General features: G+C 40.7%; 1 protein-coding gene and 1 long non-coding RNA gene across 2 annotated transcripts; both read right to left on the bottom strand.

Moving 5' to 3' along the window:
• Positions 1–2114: 2114 nt before the first annotated feature.
• Positions 2115–10948, bottom strand: LOC138962807 (uncharacterized). Its single transcript, XM_070334767.1, has 6 exons — positions 10781–10948; positions 8990–9334; positions 8237–8602; positions 7562–7666; positions 4344–4437; positions 2115–3953 (listed from the first exon to the last, which is right to left on the bottom strand). Exons 1-6 carry the CDS (start codon positions 10842–10844, stop codon positions 3083–3085), a joined length of 1845 nt encoding a protein of 614 aa, XP_070190868.1. The 5' UTR covers positions 10845–10948; the 3' UTR covers positions 2115–3082.
• A 4770-nt stretch (positions 10949–15718) lies between these two features.
• LOC138962806 (uncharacterized) lies at positions 15719–19886 on the bottom strand. Its single transcript, XR_011454605.1, has 4 exons — positions 19562–19886; positions 19145–19294; positions 17071–17170; positions 15719–16639 (listed from the first exon to the last, which is right to left on the bottom strand). It is a non-coding gene; the product is annotated as an uncharacterized lncRNA (long non-coding RNA).
• Positions 19887–20000: the final 114 nt, after the last annotated feature.

Here is a 20000-nt window from a genome sequence, read left to right as displayed (position 1 = left end):
GCGTTCCATATTTGGTTGATTTTACCTGTAAAATACCGGATATTTCTGTTTATGGTTAATCCTATCCCTATTTTGATCTGTCCTATTACGCGACTTCGGATATAAATCGTGTAAACCTTTTTTCTTTTTTAAATCAGAAACAGATGACGTTCAAGCGTTTCCCAAGGAACCCAATAGCATTGGATGTAAGCGCTTGGAATACTCAACAATGGTTGTGAGACAGTCTTGAGAAATGAGAGTATGTGAACAAAAGCGCTCGCTAATTTTGTACTTCCTGCTGTCTACAGGCTTCAAGGTTGTACAATTCTGTGCCGCGGGCGTTATTGTCTGGTTGTATTTTTGACTCACAGATATGAACAATATCATGACACGCGTGCACTTTATTCATTTTGTTTGTGTGTTTTTCCAAAGCTGAATCAAGCATTTGTCACGATTGAGCAACTGATACTCAGTATGTACCAGTAACGTTTCCGTTTCACGTTTATATGAAAATAAATCGCAGACCTACTTAAAGCCAAACATCCGTCTCAGGGAGACCAAGCCTTGTTATAGTAGAAGGCCACAGAGCTACATTTTGCTTTGCCAGCACGAGAAACTAGAGCTACATCTGCCGCGCACCGAAGTTGGCCCTTAAAGGCACAGTTCTTTACGTGTAAACAGTGTGACTCAACCTCCCAGACATTGGCATGGCAGGCTTTTACGTGGGACAAGACCATTCCTTCACTTGGTTGCATACCATAAATTAACTTCCTTACTGATCTTTGAGCAGGCTTGGATTTGTTTTAAATAATTATATTTTAAGGGACAATAGTGGCTTTCTGTCAAGTTAATTGCTCTACACATGTATCAGTCTGTACAGAAAGCTGTTAGTATCTTGAAATTTGGTATGTGTCTTTGTGGACGGGTTTTATTATCCCACGCAAAACGCCTGCAAAGCATTGTAAGATAATTGTTTTAACGGGAAGGAGTGTTATTAAGATATACAAGCACTACGTGTATATATTTTCTAAGCATATTTCTTACTGTTTACCAAATTTATCATGGTCGATAATAAAGTCTTTTATATCTATGCTTTTTTTTTGTGTGCTTATATTTTCGTAACTTCAGAAGTTGGTTTATGCTGTCTTTTAAATTCGTAATAAATGTGATGTATTTTATGTCTGTGATCGCCTGACACGTACTGTATGGCAATGTTCCTTCTTTTTATAAGGACAGTAAACGTTTGAGTCTTGAGTCTTGAATTAACAAATGTATAAATGCGATCGTATTATACTATGCGCAAGTGTGTTTGCGTTAACGGAACATTGGCTAACCCAAGGTTGGTCGATTGTTGTTGTTGCCCCTTCAACCGCTATGGCTATCCAGAACCGACGAAGGTGTGTTTCCTTTTTCAGTTCACGCTGGATGACTTGAGGTGCTTCTGGGTCATGATAGAACATTGCAGTGGCACGGGGGGATAGAAGGATATTTTCGATAATGTCAAGGTATGAAAGATTTTATGACATGCACCTTGTCACGAGGCGAGTTAATTAAGTATGGTTGATCATTGTAAAGAGTTTTGTCTTGTTATAATTTTAGTTTGTGTTTGTTGTTGTTGTAATTGACCTATTTCGTGTAATTTATTGACCTTTCATTATCAAAATGTGTTTAATATCACCATATGCAGTGACACCTGGGTTTGTACATGTTATTGAAAGGTTTAAACAACTATGCAGGCTAGATTGTGTTAAACGTGTAGCATGAGATTGCGCGCGTGTATATAATATTATATATATGTGTGTTTATGTGTTTGTGTGCGTGTGTGGTTGCGTGTGTCTGTGTGTGTATGTGTGTGTGTGTGTGTGTGTGTGTGTGTGTGTGTGTGTGTGTGTGTGTGTGTGTGTGTGTACTCTTGAAAAACAATTAGAGCTTCTAAGTGTGATACATCGAATAAAAGCACATGTACACACGCACACACACACACACACACACACACACACACACACACACACACACACACACACACACACACACACACATTCACGCAAACACAAACGCACGAACGCACATGCCCCCCCCCCCCCCCCCACGTTTGCACTGTCACTCTGAAAAACCTGCAAACATATGAACAGATGTTTTGTTTGGCTTTTCATTCTTTTACGTTTTAATGCCATCATGTACTGTGACACACGGGCTTAAACATGGTATTGATAAGTTTAAATAACTATGCATAAAAAAAAATTAAACGTTAAGCAATATCAAAACACTAAGCCAATCTGTCAACCTGAAACTACATGATTACACTAAAATCACGAAGCCTGTCATCATCTCAGTCTACACAGAAGTGGGTATGCTCGCACACACACACACACACACACACACACACACACACACACACACACACACACACACACACACACACACACTTATGCCTAGCTAGCCGAAACCCGTAAACCGAGGCGGATCGCCCAGGTCTTGTCGAAGCAGGCTAAATCAATTAACAAATAAAAAAACGTATTTGCATACACAGATTGGTTTTGATTCAGAGCAAATTTCCACAGAAAACTTGACAAATCTGTATTTTTTTAGGATTCAGGAAATTATAAAGAAGACAATGTAACCAGCTTTAAATATTTAAAAAAAATTACAATTCCATTTAAAACAATAATCAACATGCATGTATTAATTCATTTGTGAATGTCCAAGCCGAAAGCAAATTCCATAGTCCAGATCGGGTCAAATATTGTTTGACAAAAAACAACAACACTCAAGCTAATTGTTTTAAAACAGGGACCAATACAGTGCGGCCTCAACTTTGCAAATGGATATTACGTCATCAAAGACACTTATCGAGAAACAAAAATAATACGAACACACATTTGGAGATATTATCTGGAAGAATCCACGTTACATTTTATACACATCTTGTTGGTAGTTCCTTGGAATCGTTACATACACAATCACACACAAACATGCGCTCTCACACACACACACACACACACACACACACACACACACACACACACACACACACACACACACATACACACACGCTCTCTCTCTCTCTCTCTATCTCTATCTGTCTCTCTCTCTCTCTCATTACTCATTTCGTTCTATCATACACGTTATCGATGACAAATCGCTTGTCCTTCGGGTTTCTTGAAGCGATGTTGTAGCCGGTTGAAACGTCCAGCGCCGCAGTCAGGGTACGGTCGTAGGAGTGGCCTCCCTTTACTTCTTTCGCAGTCTTGGTGTTCGAAGCGAGTCTGACGTATTCCCCGTCGTCACTTCCGGTTGGTGAAGCTGAGACCGGAAGTCGTTGAGCTTCGTGATTTCCGGCGTGTTTGGACTTGATGGCATGTTGTGTGCAGCCTCGGTGCTTGGGAGTTTTCATCTTTCTTGGTTCAGCGACAGGTTGGGGGTTGAATGTGGATTGCGCGTCAGGGTACATGTCGGTCTCCATATGCATTGGGTTGATTTCAGATCGTGCGTCAGAGTATATGTCACTGTCCACATCTCTGGGATTGACTTTAGATTGTGCGTTTCGCTTCATATCCCTGGGGTTAAGTTGATATCTTGTGTCAGCATACCTATTACCTTTGATCTCCTTTGGGTTGAGTTTAGCTTGAGGATCAGGGTTCTTGAGATATGCCATTTCTTGGTGGTGGAAGTTCAATTTGGCACCAGCGTGTCTGTCATCCTCCATCACTTTTAGTTGGTCTAAGCCTCGGGAATCGAGGTAAATGAGGTTGTCCATCTGGTTTGGCTTTGCGGCTTCACGACGCCAGGAGGTGGTGTGGTGGCGTTTCCTTTTCTTGTGGAGTTTAGGGCTTGGAGCGGCGTGCATTGTGGTGGGTATTGGCGGAAGCGGACCAAGTCGAGGTGGTAGTGGGTTGTTCTGTTTGAGTTCAGGTTCAACAGGCATCTCTGGTGCTGAATTGGTATGCTGGTTTTTGATCTGGCGTCTATAGGAGCTAAGGGGAACAAATCAATTAAGTGCATATTTTAATGTCTGCCCAAGAAAAAGGACAGAAGTTAGATATTTCAACAAGAACAGATAAAACAATAACAATTAATGCAGTTTGGTATGTGGTTTGGCATCTTTTGGCTATTGAGGAAAAATTGAAGAATACAAAATTAAATGCACATTTAAACACTCTGTCTAAATAAATAACAAAGATACATGTTTTCACAAGAACAGTTATAACAAAAACAAATAGTGCAGTTTGAGGGACCAATGCTCTCACACACGTACGTACGTACGCACGCACACACACACACACACACACACACACACACACACACACACACACACACACACACACACACGCGTTAGCGTGCACAGACTATTCAATTACACAAACCGTCTTTTCCGGACGATAAGAAATACCGTTAACGCCACGAGAACGCTGATCATGACTGTAGACGGTACGATGTAAACGTAGATAGGAACAACACCTGTGAACAAAGATTGGACTGTTAGTTTATTTCCCGAACATTTGCAAGTGGGTTGAAAAGAAAAGTAAGTTCATAAAATAAACACCAGAAGAATGAGAGAATATTAAATACAACCTATTTTGAACATTATCAGAGAAAGCAGGAAAAGAAACAAAAACGTTGATGTAAAGCACAAAAGAAAACCTAGAAGACATGCACGGAAGAGAAAGATCGCAGGCGTATTACCCCGACACCATGATGTGGTTGGCCCTAGAGCGGGCCAACCTAGACAGCCGACTCGGCGTCGAGGCGGCCTGCTCATCGTATCTAGGTTGGGCCAACGTTGGCATCGTTTCGATGCCAACTTTCCCCTGATTCTCTGCCGACGAATGACGTGTTATGTTCTAAAAGCCCGACCATGATCGGTGTTCCCCCGATTCTCTGCCGATGAATGACGTGTTATGTTCTAAAAGCCCGACCATGATCGGTGTTCCCCCGATTCTCTGCCGATAAATGACGTGCTATGTTCTAAAAGCCCGACCATGATCGGTGTTCCCCCGATTCTCTGCCGATGAATGACGTGATATGTTCTAAAAGCCCGACCATGATCGGTGTTCCCCCGCTTCTCTGCCGATGAATGACATATTATGCTTTTGCCCGCGCCTCTCTCTCTCGATCATGTGCCGATCATCTGTCGACGAATGACGTGATATGTTCTAAAAGCCCGACCATGATCGATGTTCCCACGCTTCTCTACCGACGATGACGTAATTATGTTATATGTAATGTGTTTTGCCCGCCTCTCTCCCGATCGTGTGCCGATGAATGACGTAATATGTTTTTTTTCAGCCACGGATGCCACAAAAGCAGCTATAGTCTGTTTCACGGAAGAGTTTTTAAAGCTTTTTCGCAATTTTCTAACAGGGAAACGTCTTTACGTGTGCTCAAAGAGCGAATCGCATTTTTTTTTAAATCGTATATTTAATAACAAGTATCATTGACCAACAAAAAAAACCTTAGGCACCACACACAACCAAAAATAAAAAAAAATATCCGAAGTGCTGAGGTGGAAAGGACATGAGGTCATGCCCCCGCAGATGCGGTCATCGACTCGTGAGAATTACGTCACCTGTAAAGGTCTTCGGTACCAAGATATACTTTTCTTGTCTCGCGTGACTCTTTTTACGTCATCGTCTAGCGTCAAGGTTGGCCCATCGGCGGGCGGACCACGATGTGCCGATGTTCGTCTGGCGTCAAGGTTGGCCCATCGGCGGGCCAACCAAGATGTGCCGATCATCGGCATCGTCAAAGAACTAGGTTGACCCTCCATATGGCCAACCACGATCATCATCATCATCGTTGATCTGCCAACCCAAATCGTCGTTGGGCCCACGACAGTCTGTTGTCTGGGTACCAATACAAAACTGTGTCGACTTTGTACACTCCTTCGTTTAATAGAATAAGGCATTCCTTGTACTAGTACATATACAACCAATCGACAACCCGGGCTGTGTTTGTGTAGAATTGGACATTTTTTCAATGAATTTGTCTTAACTGACATTTGCACCAAACTGCAAAATTAACCCATCCACAAACTCTCACTCTGGCTCTGCACACGACCTTGTCAGGTTGCTGATGCTTGGTATGTGTCAAAGTTGAGAGATGGCCTTGTCCGATTTAAAAACCTGGGCGGATCTGAGATGGTTAACGGAGGCCCGGTAGCTCAGTTGGTAGAGCACTGGACTTGTGATCGGAAGGTCGCAGGTTCGACTTCGGGCCGGGACGGACACGGGTAAACTGTATGTGCAGACCCAGAGACGGAAGCCATGTCCCACGCCCGTGTCACCACAATGGCACGTAAAAGATCTCGGTCATTCTGCCATAAGTGCATAATGGCTGATACCACCTAAACACGCATACACTTGTCAAAAGCCGTGAGAGCGTAACACTCGAATCATATGACCCATATCTTGTCCTTAAGAGGCAAAATATTTAGCCTGTAGGACATAAAGCATTATCTCTTTCCAGATGGTAAACGAGACGGTTTTCCCGGTAAGGACTGTGCTTTTAACCGATGCCTGCATGCTTTCCGGAAGCTTAACACACAACAACTTTTATCAAGACAGTCGCCATGACATATCTGCTAAACCCATCACTTTCTTCACAATTGTTTCCTTCGACCATTCCCCTTTTCGGAAACTAAACGCATTACAACTGTTATACAATACTAAGATTATCTCTAAGATATCACCAAGTCAGCTTCTTCTTCTCCTCTTCTTCTTCGTTCATGGGATGAAACTCCCACGTGCACTCATGTTTTTCACGTGTATGACCGTTTTACCCCACCATTCAGGCAGCATACACCGATTTCGGGGGAAGCATGCTGAGTATTTTCGTGTTTCTATAACTAACCGAACTCTGGCATCGATTACAGGATCTTTTCCGTGCGCACTTTGTCTTGTGCTTGCGTGTGCACACAGAGGGGGATAAGGCACTACAAGGTCTGCACATAAATTAACCTGGGAGATCGGAACAATCTCCACCCTTCACCCACCAGGCGACCGCAGCCGGGATTTGAACTCACGACCTTCCGATTAGGAGGCCGATGTCTTATCCACTACGCCACTGCGCCCGTCCAAGTCAGCAAAACTCGCCACGTTTCCTGCATTGCTTTCTGAACCCAGGCCTCTTTCCGGAAACTTTGACACAATACTACTTCTATCAAGATAAGCGCCATGAAATGTCTGCGAAACTATCTCTACATAATTGTTTCCCTACTTCCTGCACCCTTTCCGGAAGCTAAACACAACACAACTGTTTTAAAGTGTTAAGACACACACCATAACTTGTATGTAAAACACTATTTTTGTGAATTGTCTTCTTAACTCAATCCTCATTTCAGAATATGTAGTACACTAGCTACAACTACAGGGGAACCCCCTTTTGAGACTACCCGATTTAAGACTTCCTCCCTTTTAAGACCCTGTTTTTTTCTTCAGACTTTCTGTTCTCAACCTCTGTAAATGTACCCCCATTTTAACACTCTTTCCATTTAATGACCTGCTTTTTTTTATCAGATTTGTGGAGGTTTTCAAAGGGGGGTTTCATTGTAAAACGGGCGTTATGACATGTTAACGAAACTCACTATGTCCGTCGTTGTTTTCCTGCTGTTCCTGGTCCGATTGACTCGTGTCCGTTGTCCCTGGATTCGTATCCTCGTCTGTACACGACAAGCTGAACTGTGTTCCTCCTGAAAATTAAAAAAAATAACTAGTACAAGTATCATAATTCAAAGGCAAAGAACGTACCAAATAAAATAAAAGCAATTGTAAAAATTGCAATCATCATTATTTTTCCACATATAAAATCGGTCGGTCAAAGTTATAATGAATGTTTAGCTTTGTCTTTGTCTACTACTAAATGATCTATAAACTACAACCTCTCTTGGGTTTTTTATGCAGATGGTCATAACAAAATGTCTGTCGCTTGTTGCGATGCATCATGAGCTTAAACGAAAGTCTTAATCATATTAACAGTATATTGTATAATTATGTTTTATAGCTATATTTTGTGCAGACGCAAGTGAAAATCGGACATTTGGATAAGTACAATTAAACTAATGTATTGCACCAAACAAACAAGCAAATTAAGGTCCTCCATGTTCGATTTAAAAAAAACTACATCATCTTTTCTGAAATATCAGAATGATGGTTTTCGGAGGCGATTACTAACTTACAGCAAGTTAGACGATAACTCATCTTTAAGAAAAAGGTCAGGTATCTTACCAAGAGAAACTTCCTTGTGCACATTTACACGTTACCTTTCATGGACAGCCAAAGTCGCGTGACTCTCGCTACATCAGCAACATGGAAACGGACTTTCATCTCGCGTACATTGAGATACGTCAGGCCAGCATTAAAATAAGAATTGTCCAGTCTCTTCCATTCCGTGGCAAGTCCATTGTTGTGAACAGCCTTCATTTCCAGGAAGTTAGACTCTGTATTCGTATTTTCCTTGAGAAGAACGTGGTACTGCAGTTCGACTTGCTCCATTGTCGGCTGTAACGTGCAAGTTTTGACACAAGCTTCTGATCGTTTATCAGGAATCACAAGAATCGAGCGAAAAGACACTGCTGGATTGATCACTGTGAGACTTCGACATGGGTTGATTGCTGCTGGCCTGGTTCCTGTAAAACAAAGTAATAAAGACAAAATGTGTATTGAAAGTTTAGATAAAAACCAAAGAAATACGATACATGAATATATTACCATTGAGGTAAGTTTCTGTTACTTCACCAAATGTTGCTTCATAATTGAAATTGGAACCTTGTTGTTTTAAGGGTACTTTAATTCGGGTGACCGACATCTTCGAACAATGGGAAATGTGCGAGGAAATGTCAACCTTTTTAAGAACGTAAGGTTTGAATAAGATTTCACACCGATCTGCAAATGTGATTCAAAACTAATTCCTTTAATTAGGTACGTTCAATGAATTTAATAATATTTTATTGTCCATGTTCTTGTATGCATTTTTACCAAGTTAATTAAATATGCTCTAATATGCCTTCGCTTACCATCTGCACAGGTATACGACACATAGTAGTCACCGCTGCGATTTCTGAACTGCTTGTCGAACACCCTTAAACTGGGCTTGCCTCTGTCAGCAGCGTCGTAAAATTCGTTCAGTTCAGTGAAGTTCAGTCGAGCCTTACACCGAGGCCCGGAAGTACACTTGTAAGGGGAACACAGAGCTTCATGGTCTGTTTTCGCTCTTGGTTTGCAATCTCTATCACATCTCCGTAAATACTTTTCTTGGCAAATGTAAGCATCCGTGATCTGTAACTGGTGACTTTTGCCACAAGCGTCGTGTAAGGTTTCTACGACTGGTGTGCTTTGAACTCCACAATGGTTTTGGGCGTCTGAAGACAAACAGGGAAGAAATAATGATTTAAACGTTTCAACAAATAATATTAGATTTAAGAAACCGTTCCCAATCCGTTCGTTATTATCGTCACTTTCTTCGTCATCTTTGTAGTCATTATTAAAGGTCATCATAATCATCAACATCATCATCATCATCATCATCGTCGTCGTCGTTGTCGTAGTGGTCATCATCATCAGCAGCAGCAGTAGCAGCAGCAGCATCGTCACCATCATCATCAGCATCGTCGTTGTCGTCGTCGTTTTCACCAATAAGAGATAATGAATCATCTGCCTGAACAACAACCCATTAAACGGGTTTTACCTAAACTCACAATAATTGGCAAGGTTTTTCTTTTGCTGTTAACCCTTATGGCGTTGAAGCTAAACAGAACTTTGCTGACAGAAACACAACAGGAAATAGAAAAGCACCTAGCAGAACAGAGTCAACGAAAACAGACAACTATCATGCATGATTGACGATGAAAAAACGTAAAAGAAAAGATGATAAAAACAATAACAAATCCTCAATATAGCTCGTGCATCAAAACAAATAGAAACAAATTAAATAGATGTATGTAATAGAATGTGTAGAGAACTGTTAAAATAGGAGGAACTGAAATAAAAATGAACGTTTCTTTGTACCAGTAAAAAAAAAAAAAAACATCCAAAAATGTCGACAAAAGAAACTTTCAAATTTCTCGAACCTAACCAACGCAATTTATATTCATTCATTTAGAATAAATTAGACAATCTATGTAGTGATTCATACCTATTCAAGGACAGCTTATATTACACCTTAATCATCAAATGGAAAAAGCAAACAGATTATGACATCTTTTTAATCAAGTTCATTATTTTCACACAGCTCACATACTCGAAACACAGTGAACGCATACACACAAAAAGACCAAAAATACCAATAAAATGTAATAGGCAGCATTTGATTACATATCCATAGATCTTAAAACTCAGAATTCCTTCGTAAGCAAGAGTTAAAAAGAACACAAACTGACCAGAGAAACCTAACAGTACGTTCCAGTACTGTATATCCAAATCAACAAACCGTTGGTTAGCCTTATTCATACAAACAAAAACGAGAACAGATAGCAGAAGAAAGAAACAAAAATAAAGCAACAAAATATGTGACCCTCCACCACAAAATGAGTCGCATGTCACCTCGCGCGGTTCTGCGCTATAAGTCCGGGGAGTGTCTGGTAACAGTGTGAGGGTCACCTTAGTCACAGGCTTATAACTCAAACAGTTTTTGTTCTTTTCTAAAACGGTTTTCACCACTGGATAGACTGAGCATAAAACACTCTTTATGAAAATGTAAAAATATGAAAATCATGCAAAGGTGACATGCGACTCATGTCGTGGTGGAGGGTCACATATTTTAAAATACAAAACATAAACGTGTTTTCTTTTTCTTTTTATATACACACCTGAACATGTTCGGCACAGTAGAAAAATGGTTCCCAAAGCAAAAAGGATCAAACGAAAGTACATGACTGCCTCAGTTCGTAAACAACCAACAGTGATTGAGAAAGGGAGAGACTACTTCTTTTTCGAGCGTAGGTGTTTTACTGAATAATCCTCTGCGCGTGATGTGAAACAATAGGGGTCATCACGCAAAACGAATGGAATTGCTTCCCATTGGTGCAGAAATTAAATGACTTCTCACATTGTTCGCGTGTTGAAATGTAAAGCAAGCGGGCGAGGAAATTAAATGTTAAACTGTATTTTAATCACACACACACACGCACACACACACACTTATGTTGAACTGCACAAAACAAGCGTAGTCGTGTACAGTCGTGATGTAGTTTTTTTAAATTTTATTTGCCATGTGCTGGATTGTGACGGCGAGCCCTTGATAACTTTTTCAGATCGGAGTGATAGTCATGGTCGTAAAAATGGTAGAGCTGTGAGACGGGGGCTATACAAAAAAAAGCTACATCACAACTATATACTGCACCACGACCCGGCTACGCTTGTTTTGTGCAGTTCAAAATAAACGTAGGGAGAGCGCGCAATTTCGCAACCTAGCAGATCCCACCCCGACCAAACCACGCTCATGGAGATCCTCCCACGTTTGGCCCACGATTGGCCACGCTCTTGGACACTTTTGCAGCGTAGTAGAAGCGGCGTCTCTGTGTGACTCGGGTATAAGGAGCGGTGTCCGTGTGCGTGCGGGCGGGCATGAATGCGTGTATGTATGGGTGTTAACACGAACGCGCACATAATTAAACATAAACAGGCACACCCACACGCCAACACACACCCACGCAAGCAAACACACTCACACACTCACACACAAGCACACACACTCAAACACACACACATACACACACACACACACACACACACACACACACACACACACACACACACACACACACAAACAAGCCCCCCAAAAGAAACTCTAACCACCCAAAAGAAAAATAAAAAGTTAATCATCAAGAAAGACGAAACGCCCTCGAAAATATAATGGCAACAGGATAAACCCATTCGGTTGTAAGTGGCGGAGGAAACACCTCGCTTCTTCTGGTTTTTCCCGCATTCTCATCCTTGTAATGTGTGAAATGACATCCTGTGCACTGTGCATGAGCAGTGTTAGTTAAAGGCGCATTCCTTGCATTCAAAATATGTCTGCTCATCATCTCAGATCTTACCAGTTCTTTTTTAATGGAATGAGAACGCCACTGTAATTGGGCATGTACCAACATTCAACATCCTGACTGCTCCTTGTAAAAAAAAAATTTAAATAAAAATTTAAAAAAACATCCTGACGGCTTCGTGTGCATGGTGAGTATTATTAATGAGTTCATTTGACAGAATGCCACTAGAAATTTAGAAATTAATTATAACAAAGTGCACGCTCTTCACAGAAACCACTCACGCTGTTGATTCTTGGTATATGTCCCTGTGGAGTGACGGTGTTATCTCTATGATATTAAAGCCTGTCCACATATGAGATGAAGGGCTGGATCTTTTTAACGGGAACGTATGCCTTGAAGTTATGGTTCACGTTATTTAAGGTTGCTTGGTTAATTCTTGAAAGGGAAAACAAAGCATAAATAATATATTCGTTTTGTAGGCAGAATTTGTCAGAATGTCTTCGTGTAGTTATCAATATTATTTAAAACGATAGATAAATTAACAGATAGACAGATTTATGGATGAAATAGATAGAAAGATAGATAGAGAAATATATAGATAAATACGATTGATCGATAACTAGATAAAAAAGATACATAGATAAATAGATAGATGGATGGATAGATGGATGGATGGATGGATGGATGGATGGATAGAGATAATGGTTGGAGGTATGGGTGATTGGATGGAAAGACAGGTATATAAAGATACATAGACAGTCAGATAAACCTAGAGATAGATGAAGAAAAAGATAGATGAAGAGAAAGACAGAAAGGCCCGGAGACACAAAGATATATCAAGATAGAAAAAGATAGATAAAAGGGGTAATGCGAGAAGACAAAATGAGTCTAAGTCTTTATTATCAATAGTAACGGCGTAAACAAATTTTTTGGTGTTATTCAAGCTCTCGACTCTAAGAAGGTCTAATGTAACTGTACATGTTTATAAACAAAGTTAACATGTAGATAAGAAAAGGAAACAGCACAATCAGATATATGAAATTGGATAACATCGATACATATATGTACAAAGTGGTAATGTGGTTACATTTAACATGGATTTTGTTTGTTTGTTTGTTTGCTTAACGCCCAGCCGACCACGAAGGGCCATATCAGGGCGGTGCTGCTTTGACATTTAACGTGCGCCACACACAAGACAAAAGTCGCAGCACAGGCTTCATGTCTCACCCAGTCACATTGTTCTGACACCGGACCAACCAGTCCTAGCACTAACCCCATAATGCCAGACGCCAGGCGGAGCAGCCACTAGATTGCCAATTTTTAAGTCTTAGGTATGACCCGGCCGGGGTTCGAACCCACGACCTCCCGATCACGGGGCGGACGCCTTACCACTATGCCAACCGTGCCGGTTTTAACATGGATTATTTGAGAGTAAAATTTCAAACCAACAGTATCAGTAACTATCTGTTTAGCAAGATTTGAATAAGGTTTATATTTGGCTGTTGTCTTTTGTGGCTTTTGAGCTTACAATCATAAAAACAAAGAAAACCTCACACACAGAAACTGATAATTCACGCGGGTACAGCAAACAACCTGAGGAAAAATCAACATTTCCATCAAGACTAACTAAAAACAAAATAACAATGACTATATATATATCCACATATTCAGTATTGTTGGAACCACACCTATCATTACAAGTTTGAGAGGAAAAAAACTATTTTGTTCACAAAAAACGTCCATAATAAACTAACAACTAATTTACGAATTGTTATTCATAAAGTCCTGATATGTAATGCATTTTAGGAGATGCTGACACTTATATACTTTGATTTGTTGTCATGCATGCACTATGCTCGTATCCTGGCAATCAAACACATAGTTGAACTCATCTCTTATCTCACCACTTGCACACGTGAGGACGTAGGTCAGTCTGAGCTCTTAGTTCGTCACTATCGGGGCGGCTTCGAGTCAGTGTCTTGGCGAAGAATTTATTTCCAAGAGTCAATTGTGTGTAGGATTTTGTTAACAGGTGTCCAAACATCCCGTCTGCACGCATGCGCACGATAAAGATCCTTATTCCCCCCTCTGCTTCTTTACCTCTGTAAACTTGTAGAGCTAGTTATTTTTCGATAATGACCCAGCAACCAAACAAATAACGAGCCAGCAACAGCCTGAATCCTCGATAGTGCAATGGGTTGAGAAGCTGTTCTGTTTCGGTACTACTTTTGCGACTGAAAAGTTCCGAACGCTCTATACGTACGAAGTATACATCTCTGGAGCAAACAATACAAACATACCGCATTTAAATTAACAACTACAGGCCTGAACACATGAATCTCCATATAAAATCCATGAGTTCGGTTGTTTTCTGAATCTAGATCTGCTGTGCACAAACCGTTCATCACAAGCGAATTCCCAAGGCAAGTAACTCATACTCTAGCGACAAGAGTAGTTCCCCTTCTTTTAACGCAGTATCTTCGACAACACTGCAATCCGACGGTCAGTTTTCAACAATATTTCATTTTATAAACAGATCACACGCAACCAAATGCACACATCTCATCAATTTAAACAACATAAAGCGGTTTCATACACTAGTTTCCCCAGAAAACTGAACTTCATACAGTAATTAACGTTGGAACACGGGTGCAAAAGTTCGTCTGCTAGTCCCATTTGACGAAAGAACATTATCCTAAGATAATACCAAAACATAAACAGAACACACAATATCTGCCTTTACCGCCATAGCAGAATAACAGCATATCTGTGTACTTTATTTTAGTCCAAAACAGGGAAACTGACAAGAAGTGTTAACAGAATGGAATGATTTGCACGGAACTATACAACCGCGCATTAATCGATCGCCTGCGCAGGTTGACTGGTTGAGTGATTCGGATTCGATCAAACTTTCGCACAAAAACTCCTGTTTTCTTTGAATAACTGAAGAAAGGAGGAATAAAGAGGTTACACACCTCGTCTCAGTGATTATTAAAAATAATGGTCTCAGTTCGCGGTCATGAAAAAGCTCGCTGAAGCTCGCATTTTTCATGATCCGCTAACTTCGACCATTATTTTTAATAATCACTGAGACTCGGCATGTAACCTCTACAAATCTAACAGCGAAAATTCTCGGGACTTGACACAAAAACAAGAATTCACGCATTCAGGACCAATATAATGGGCAGCACGACTCTGTCGCTGCACACTTCCCCCACTGAAAGCATCCCAAATTTCCTTGAGGACAATAAGATTAGCAACAATAAATGTACGTCCCGTTTGGTCTCTCGGAATATTTAAAATATTTCGTCTTCAAGAATGGTCTTTCTTTCTTTACTTTATTTGGTGTTTAACGTTGTTTTCAACCATTCGAGGTTATATCGCGACGGGTCAAGAATGGTCAACTTATGCCTTTGACAAACATATCAAATAATATTCAACACAAAAATATTGTGTACATAAACAGTAATTCTAATAGGCACTTTTAACCTCGATGCTCACTTTTCCAACACTGTAAATACTTATTCGCAATATGTGTTGAAAAGGGCCGTTAACGCAACAACAGTAGGAGACTCTTTGTCCACAGATATGACAAACCTAATCAATTCAATGACGAATAAACATTAGATTACCATGGCAACTTTATGTGAACTGTACAATAAATGTATAAACTATTTTAACATAGAACAAGACTCATTCGAAACCCTAAATTACTTATATATATATATATATATATATATATATATATACATATAATATATACATACTGATAATGTACACGTGGCCTCTTATTCAACTGTATACTGTCCCACCTCTCAAAAAACATCCATGATAGAGCGGACGTGGTCATCTAAGAACCATTTAAATAAATAACGCAGCAGAAATTGTAATCAAGGTTCTTATACCCCAAATCGATTTTCTTTTATTCTAATCACATTTTTATATGTGATAGTGAAATTAAATTGCAATGACAACTTGTATGAACAAACTGATTAATGAATGTTTAAGCTTCAGAGGTGAAATGCACTCCCATAGCCCGGACTGAGCAAAAGAATGTTTGACCAAAGTTTTAATCAAATTTGTTTTAAATGAGGCCACCAAAGTGCGGCCTCATTTGTTTGCCAAAACAGCTAGATATGACGTCATCTTAGAGATTAATTTTGTTCAAATTAAAAAAAATATGTTTTTCAAATAAAACGTATGGTTACTATCTGGAAATCTGTCGGCATAATGAATTGAAAGTGATCATGCTGATTTCATTTTCAGTGAAACTAGTAAGTTTTCGGCCATATCACAGTCAAGCAAATATTGACTGAAAGTAGAACAGGAACATAGAACACGAACAAGAAGAACAAAAAGTGTTTTCATTATTAAGATTGGTTCTATTATGTATACGCTTTCTATCCACCAGATCATAGAAGTGAGGTATAGACGTGAACATCCGTGCTGCGGGCAACATCCGCAGTGTCGTAATTGCTGGCAAGGACGTTGATACGGGGTTCCAAGTAGCCCAAGGAATCCTCTGTGAAGCTTTGCTCAGCATCTGGCAAAACCTCCATGTACTGAGCCTCATTGCTGCCTGGCAAAACCTCCGAATAGTAGTGCTCGTTGTGGCCTGTCTCAGCATTATGTGATGCCCGCTGTGGCTCTTGCTGGCTCCACATTTTGGCACAGGGACGTTTGCTGCTCACAGAATACAGTCTTGTCAATTTGACGTGTGAAGATGGTCGGACACGGTGTGTGTGTATGTGTGTGTGTGTGTGTGTGTGTGTGTGTGTGTGTGTGTATGTGTGTGTAGGTGTGTGTGTGTGTTGGTTTGTAGGGGGTGTAGATGGGTGGATGTGTGTGTGTGTGTGTGTGTGTGTGTGTGTGTGTGCGTGTGCGTGTGTGCGTGTGCGTGTGTGCCCGTTTGTGCGTAAGGAGTGCTTCTGTTAGACAATTTCAATGGCCAGCTATATCGATACAATCAAAGAACGCTTTCGATGTAGAGGAAGTTAATGATGCCTGTACAAACTAAGGGTACTACAACTTCCTAATTAACTGACGTATATTACTTCATTGCTTGAGTAAGACAAGCCCATTCATACTCTCTGACATTCAGCAATGCAACTTACCGCTTTCTGACTAAACAGACGACAAGGTTGATTGCAACAACGACAGCCACAAACCCCGCACCGGAACCCACCACGCATGGAACAGGACAAACAGTGTGTTCTGCGCAATGGAAAATAACTGTTTTATTACTAGTGAAGGGACAGGGCATTCAATAAAGATTCTAAAAAATGTGCATTTTCACAACTGCAAACAGACAAAAACATGAATAACAAACAAAGAACACAACATAATCAGTTTTATAAAAAGGTGTGACAACTTTATCGAGATAAAGTGAAGTTTATTCAAGCTATGATTTTTGAAGGAAGTTCACGAAGTCATATAAGTATCTGTGTAGTAACATTGCGGATACTTCCCTTTTCTGTTTAAGACATTACATGCCATTCTCTCAATATAATGCTACTGAATTAATATAATACATGTTCTGCATCAGTGGTATTTTTCTACTCATTATTATAAATACTACACGTTGAAAATTATGTCTTTGTCTGCGTTTTGAAATTGTTCAATATTATGAAATCATTTCGTTCCTGTCTTTGCTCTCTTGTGCATTTTTTTCCGTTGCACGACAAGAACAATAAATAGCGTAAACGTTTACTAGGTACTGTACCCTGTGCACAATCTGTTCCTCGTGAAAAATAGTGGTATTTAATCACTTGGCTTTGGCTGGCTCGGCCGCTATTACCGTAAACTACCTGGCAAGCGCCCAGTACCGAGACTGACAGTAGGATTTCTTTCTGTGCAAACATGTCTATACCCTATTTGTCTCTTTCTCTGTGACACAGACGCGTTGGAGATCATAGTTGTTGTGCAGGAAACATTTACCTTCCTCCCTGGAGACGCAAGAGAGTAACTTAGTTACCCAGAGCGTACACTGGAACCCCCTTTTAAGACATCACAACATTTGATTTGACAGAAGTCGCAGCACAGGCTTCATGTCTCACCCAGTCACATTATTCTGACACCGGACCAACCAGTCCCAGCACTAACCCCATAATGCCAGACGCCAGGCGGAGTAGCCACTAGATTGCCAATTTTAAAGTCTTAGGTATGACCCGGCCGGGGTTCGAACCCACGACCTCCCGATCACGGGGCGGACGCCTTACCACTAGGCCAAGCGTGCCGGTCACAACATTTGATATAATCAGGTCTTGAAAGGGAAGAAAACTTAACATAGACGTCCATTTACTGGGGTTATTATCAGAAAATCAAGAAAAACAACTTGTTCTGGATAGATAAATGATTTGTCTTTCTTCTCGTGTGTAAAAGTTGTCAAGCTGCGCTTATTCTGAATTTGTATCGATTGTTTAATTGATACCTGACGTTATTGTCAGGTCGATTTTGAGGGTACCCTTACTTCGGCGGCGGTCACGTGATACTCATAACAGAAATCTTTGATCCGAAAAGTGTGCCAGGTAGCCAAGTGAAGGGCCTTTAATGGCATATACAGTTTGAATAACTTAACACGGGAATGAATGTTTTAGTTTGTAATAATTTGTTATTCCTGTATGGGAGTGTGCTTGTGATGTGGCTGATACGATAATACAGCGGATTGTTACTAGTCTGTAGTTTGTGTCCCTCCATCTGTTGGTTTTAGAGACTGTGGAAGAGAGATGATGATGGTACCTGTTTGGATGTAGTTGTTGCCATCATTTGTGTCATAGTCATCGTTACTTCAACCACATCATATGCGTGCACGATGTTGATGTTATCCTAGATTGTCCACGAGTGGGGTTATATGTGTATGACTGTTTTTTCCCTGACATGAAGGTAGTCATACCCTGCTGTAAGCGAATGCTGTGTATGTTCGTGTTTCTGTAACCCAGCAAACTTTGACATGGGTTTTTACGCAAGGGGGGTGTATGGATCTAGCGGGTCTGCATAATTATACGTTGACCTTGGAGATCGAAAACAATCTCCATTCAATCAGGCGCAGCTGGGATTCAACCCCAAACCTTCCACATGGAGGCCGACGTCTTAACCACTAGGCTACCTTGCCCGTCTGTTGTTGGTGTTAGCTCTATCTCAGTCTGAGATCTGATGCCGATGGTGTTATTCTGATGAAAATATACATACTGAGCCTTCAATGTTTCGTTATTTTCCTTTAAGGAACACGGATCTGCTACCGTCCCTTCACATATGCATCTTTCAAGATGGTTGTCTGTTGAATCCGAGAAGAAATGCAAAAGATGGGACGAGTGAACGTTGTTGATCGTACAGGCACGTCTGAAACAAACTCATTGTTTTAAGGGCACAGTCACTCCCGTGTAGACTATTCGACGCGATATCTCACATATAGACAGGTTTTTACATGTAATAAAGCCATCCTTCTATTTGGACGCATACCGAAATTCAACAGATGTAGTTGTATATGTTAATTGATTGATTGATTGATCGATGGACGGATTGAAATGTTGTAGTTGCTAGCTAGCCAATAAACACGAGCATGTTAACATAATATTCAATAAACACACATTATTCATACAAACATACCTGTCACGCAATAGTATGTCACGATGAAATGTCCTGTCTGGGACAACTGTCCTGTCAGCCCGTCAAGATTGCAAGGTGTCCCGACGCTGTTCTTACATTGCTGGTACAAAAGCCACACGTCGTTGGACGAAAACTGTATGGAACATGTTCCATTTTCTTCGATTCTGCATTCTTGATGATTATCGGTAATTGATTTGCAGTTGTTGTTGCAGTATTTCTCACTGGCATTGGTGAATCTGGCGTCTTTGATGATAATGGTAGAATCGGGATTGGTACAGTGAAGAGTTGCTGAAGGTGTTTGTTGTGAAGTTTTGATTTCGAAGCTGCCATCTAAATAGGAAAAGGAGAATTGAAGGGCTAACCGATAAGACCCACTGGATGATCAGGTTAGATCAAATATGTTGAGTAGTTCTCAATGCAGAGCGCGCACGCACGTACA

The sequence above is a fragment of the Littorina saxatilis genome, linkage group LG3 (assembly GCF_037325665.1).
Source record: "Littorina saxatilis isolate snail1 linkage group LG3, US_GU_Lsax_2.0, whole genome shotgun sequence".
NCBI classification, from domain to species: Eukaryota; Metazoa; Mollusca; class Gastropoda; order Littorinimorpha; family Littorinidae; genus Littorina; species Littorina saxatilis.
Note: the sequence above shows the minus strand (reverse complement) of the source record. Positions and strands in the feature narration are given on the sequence as shown.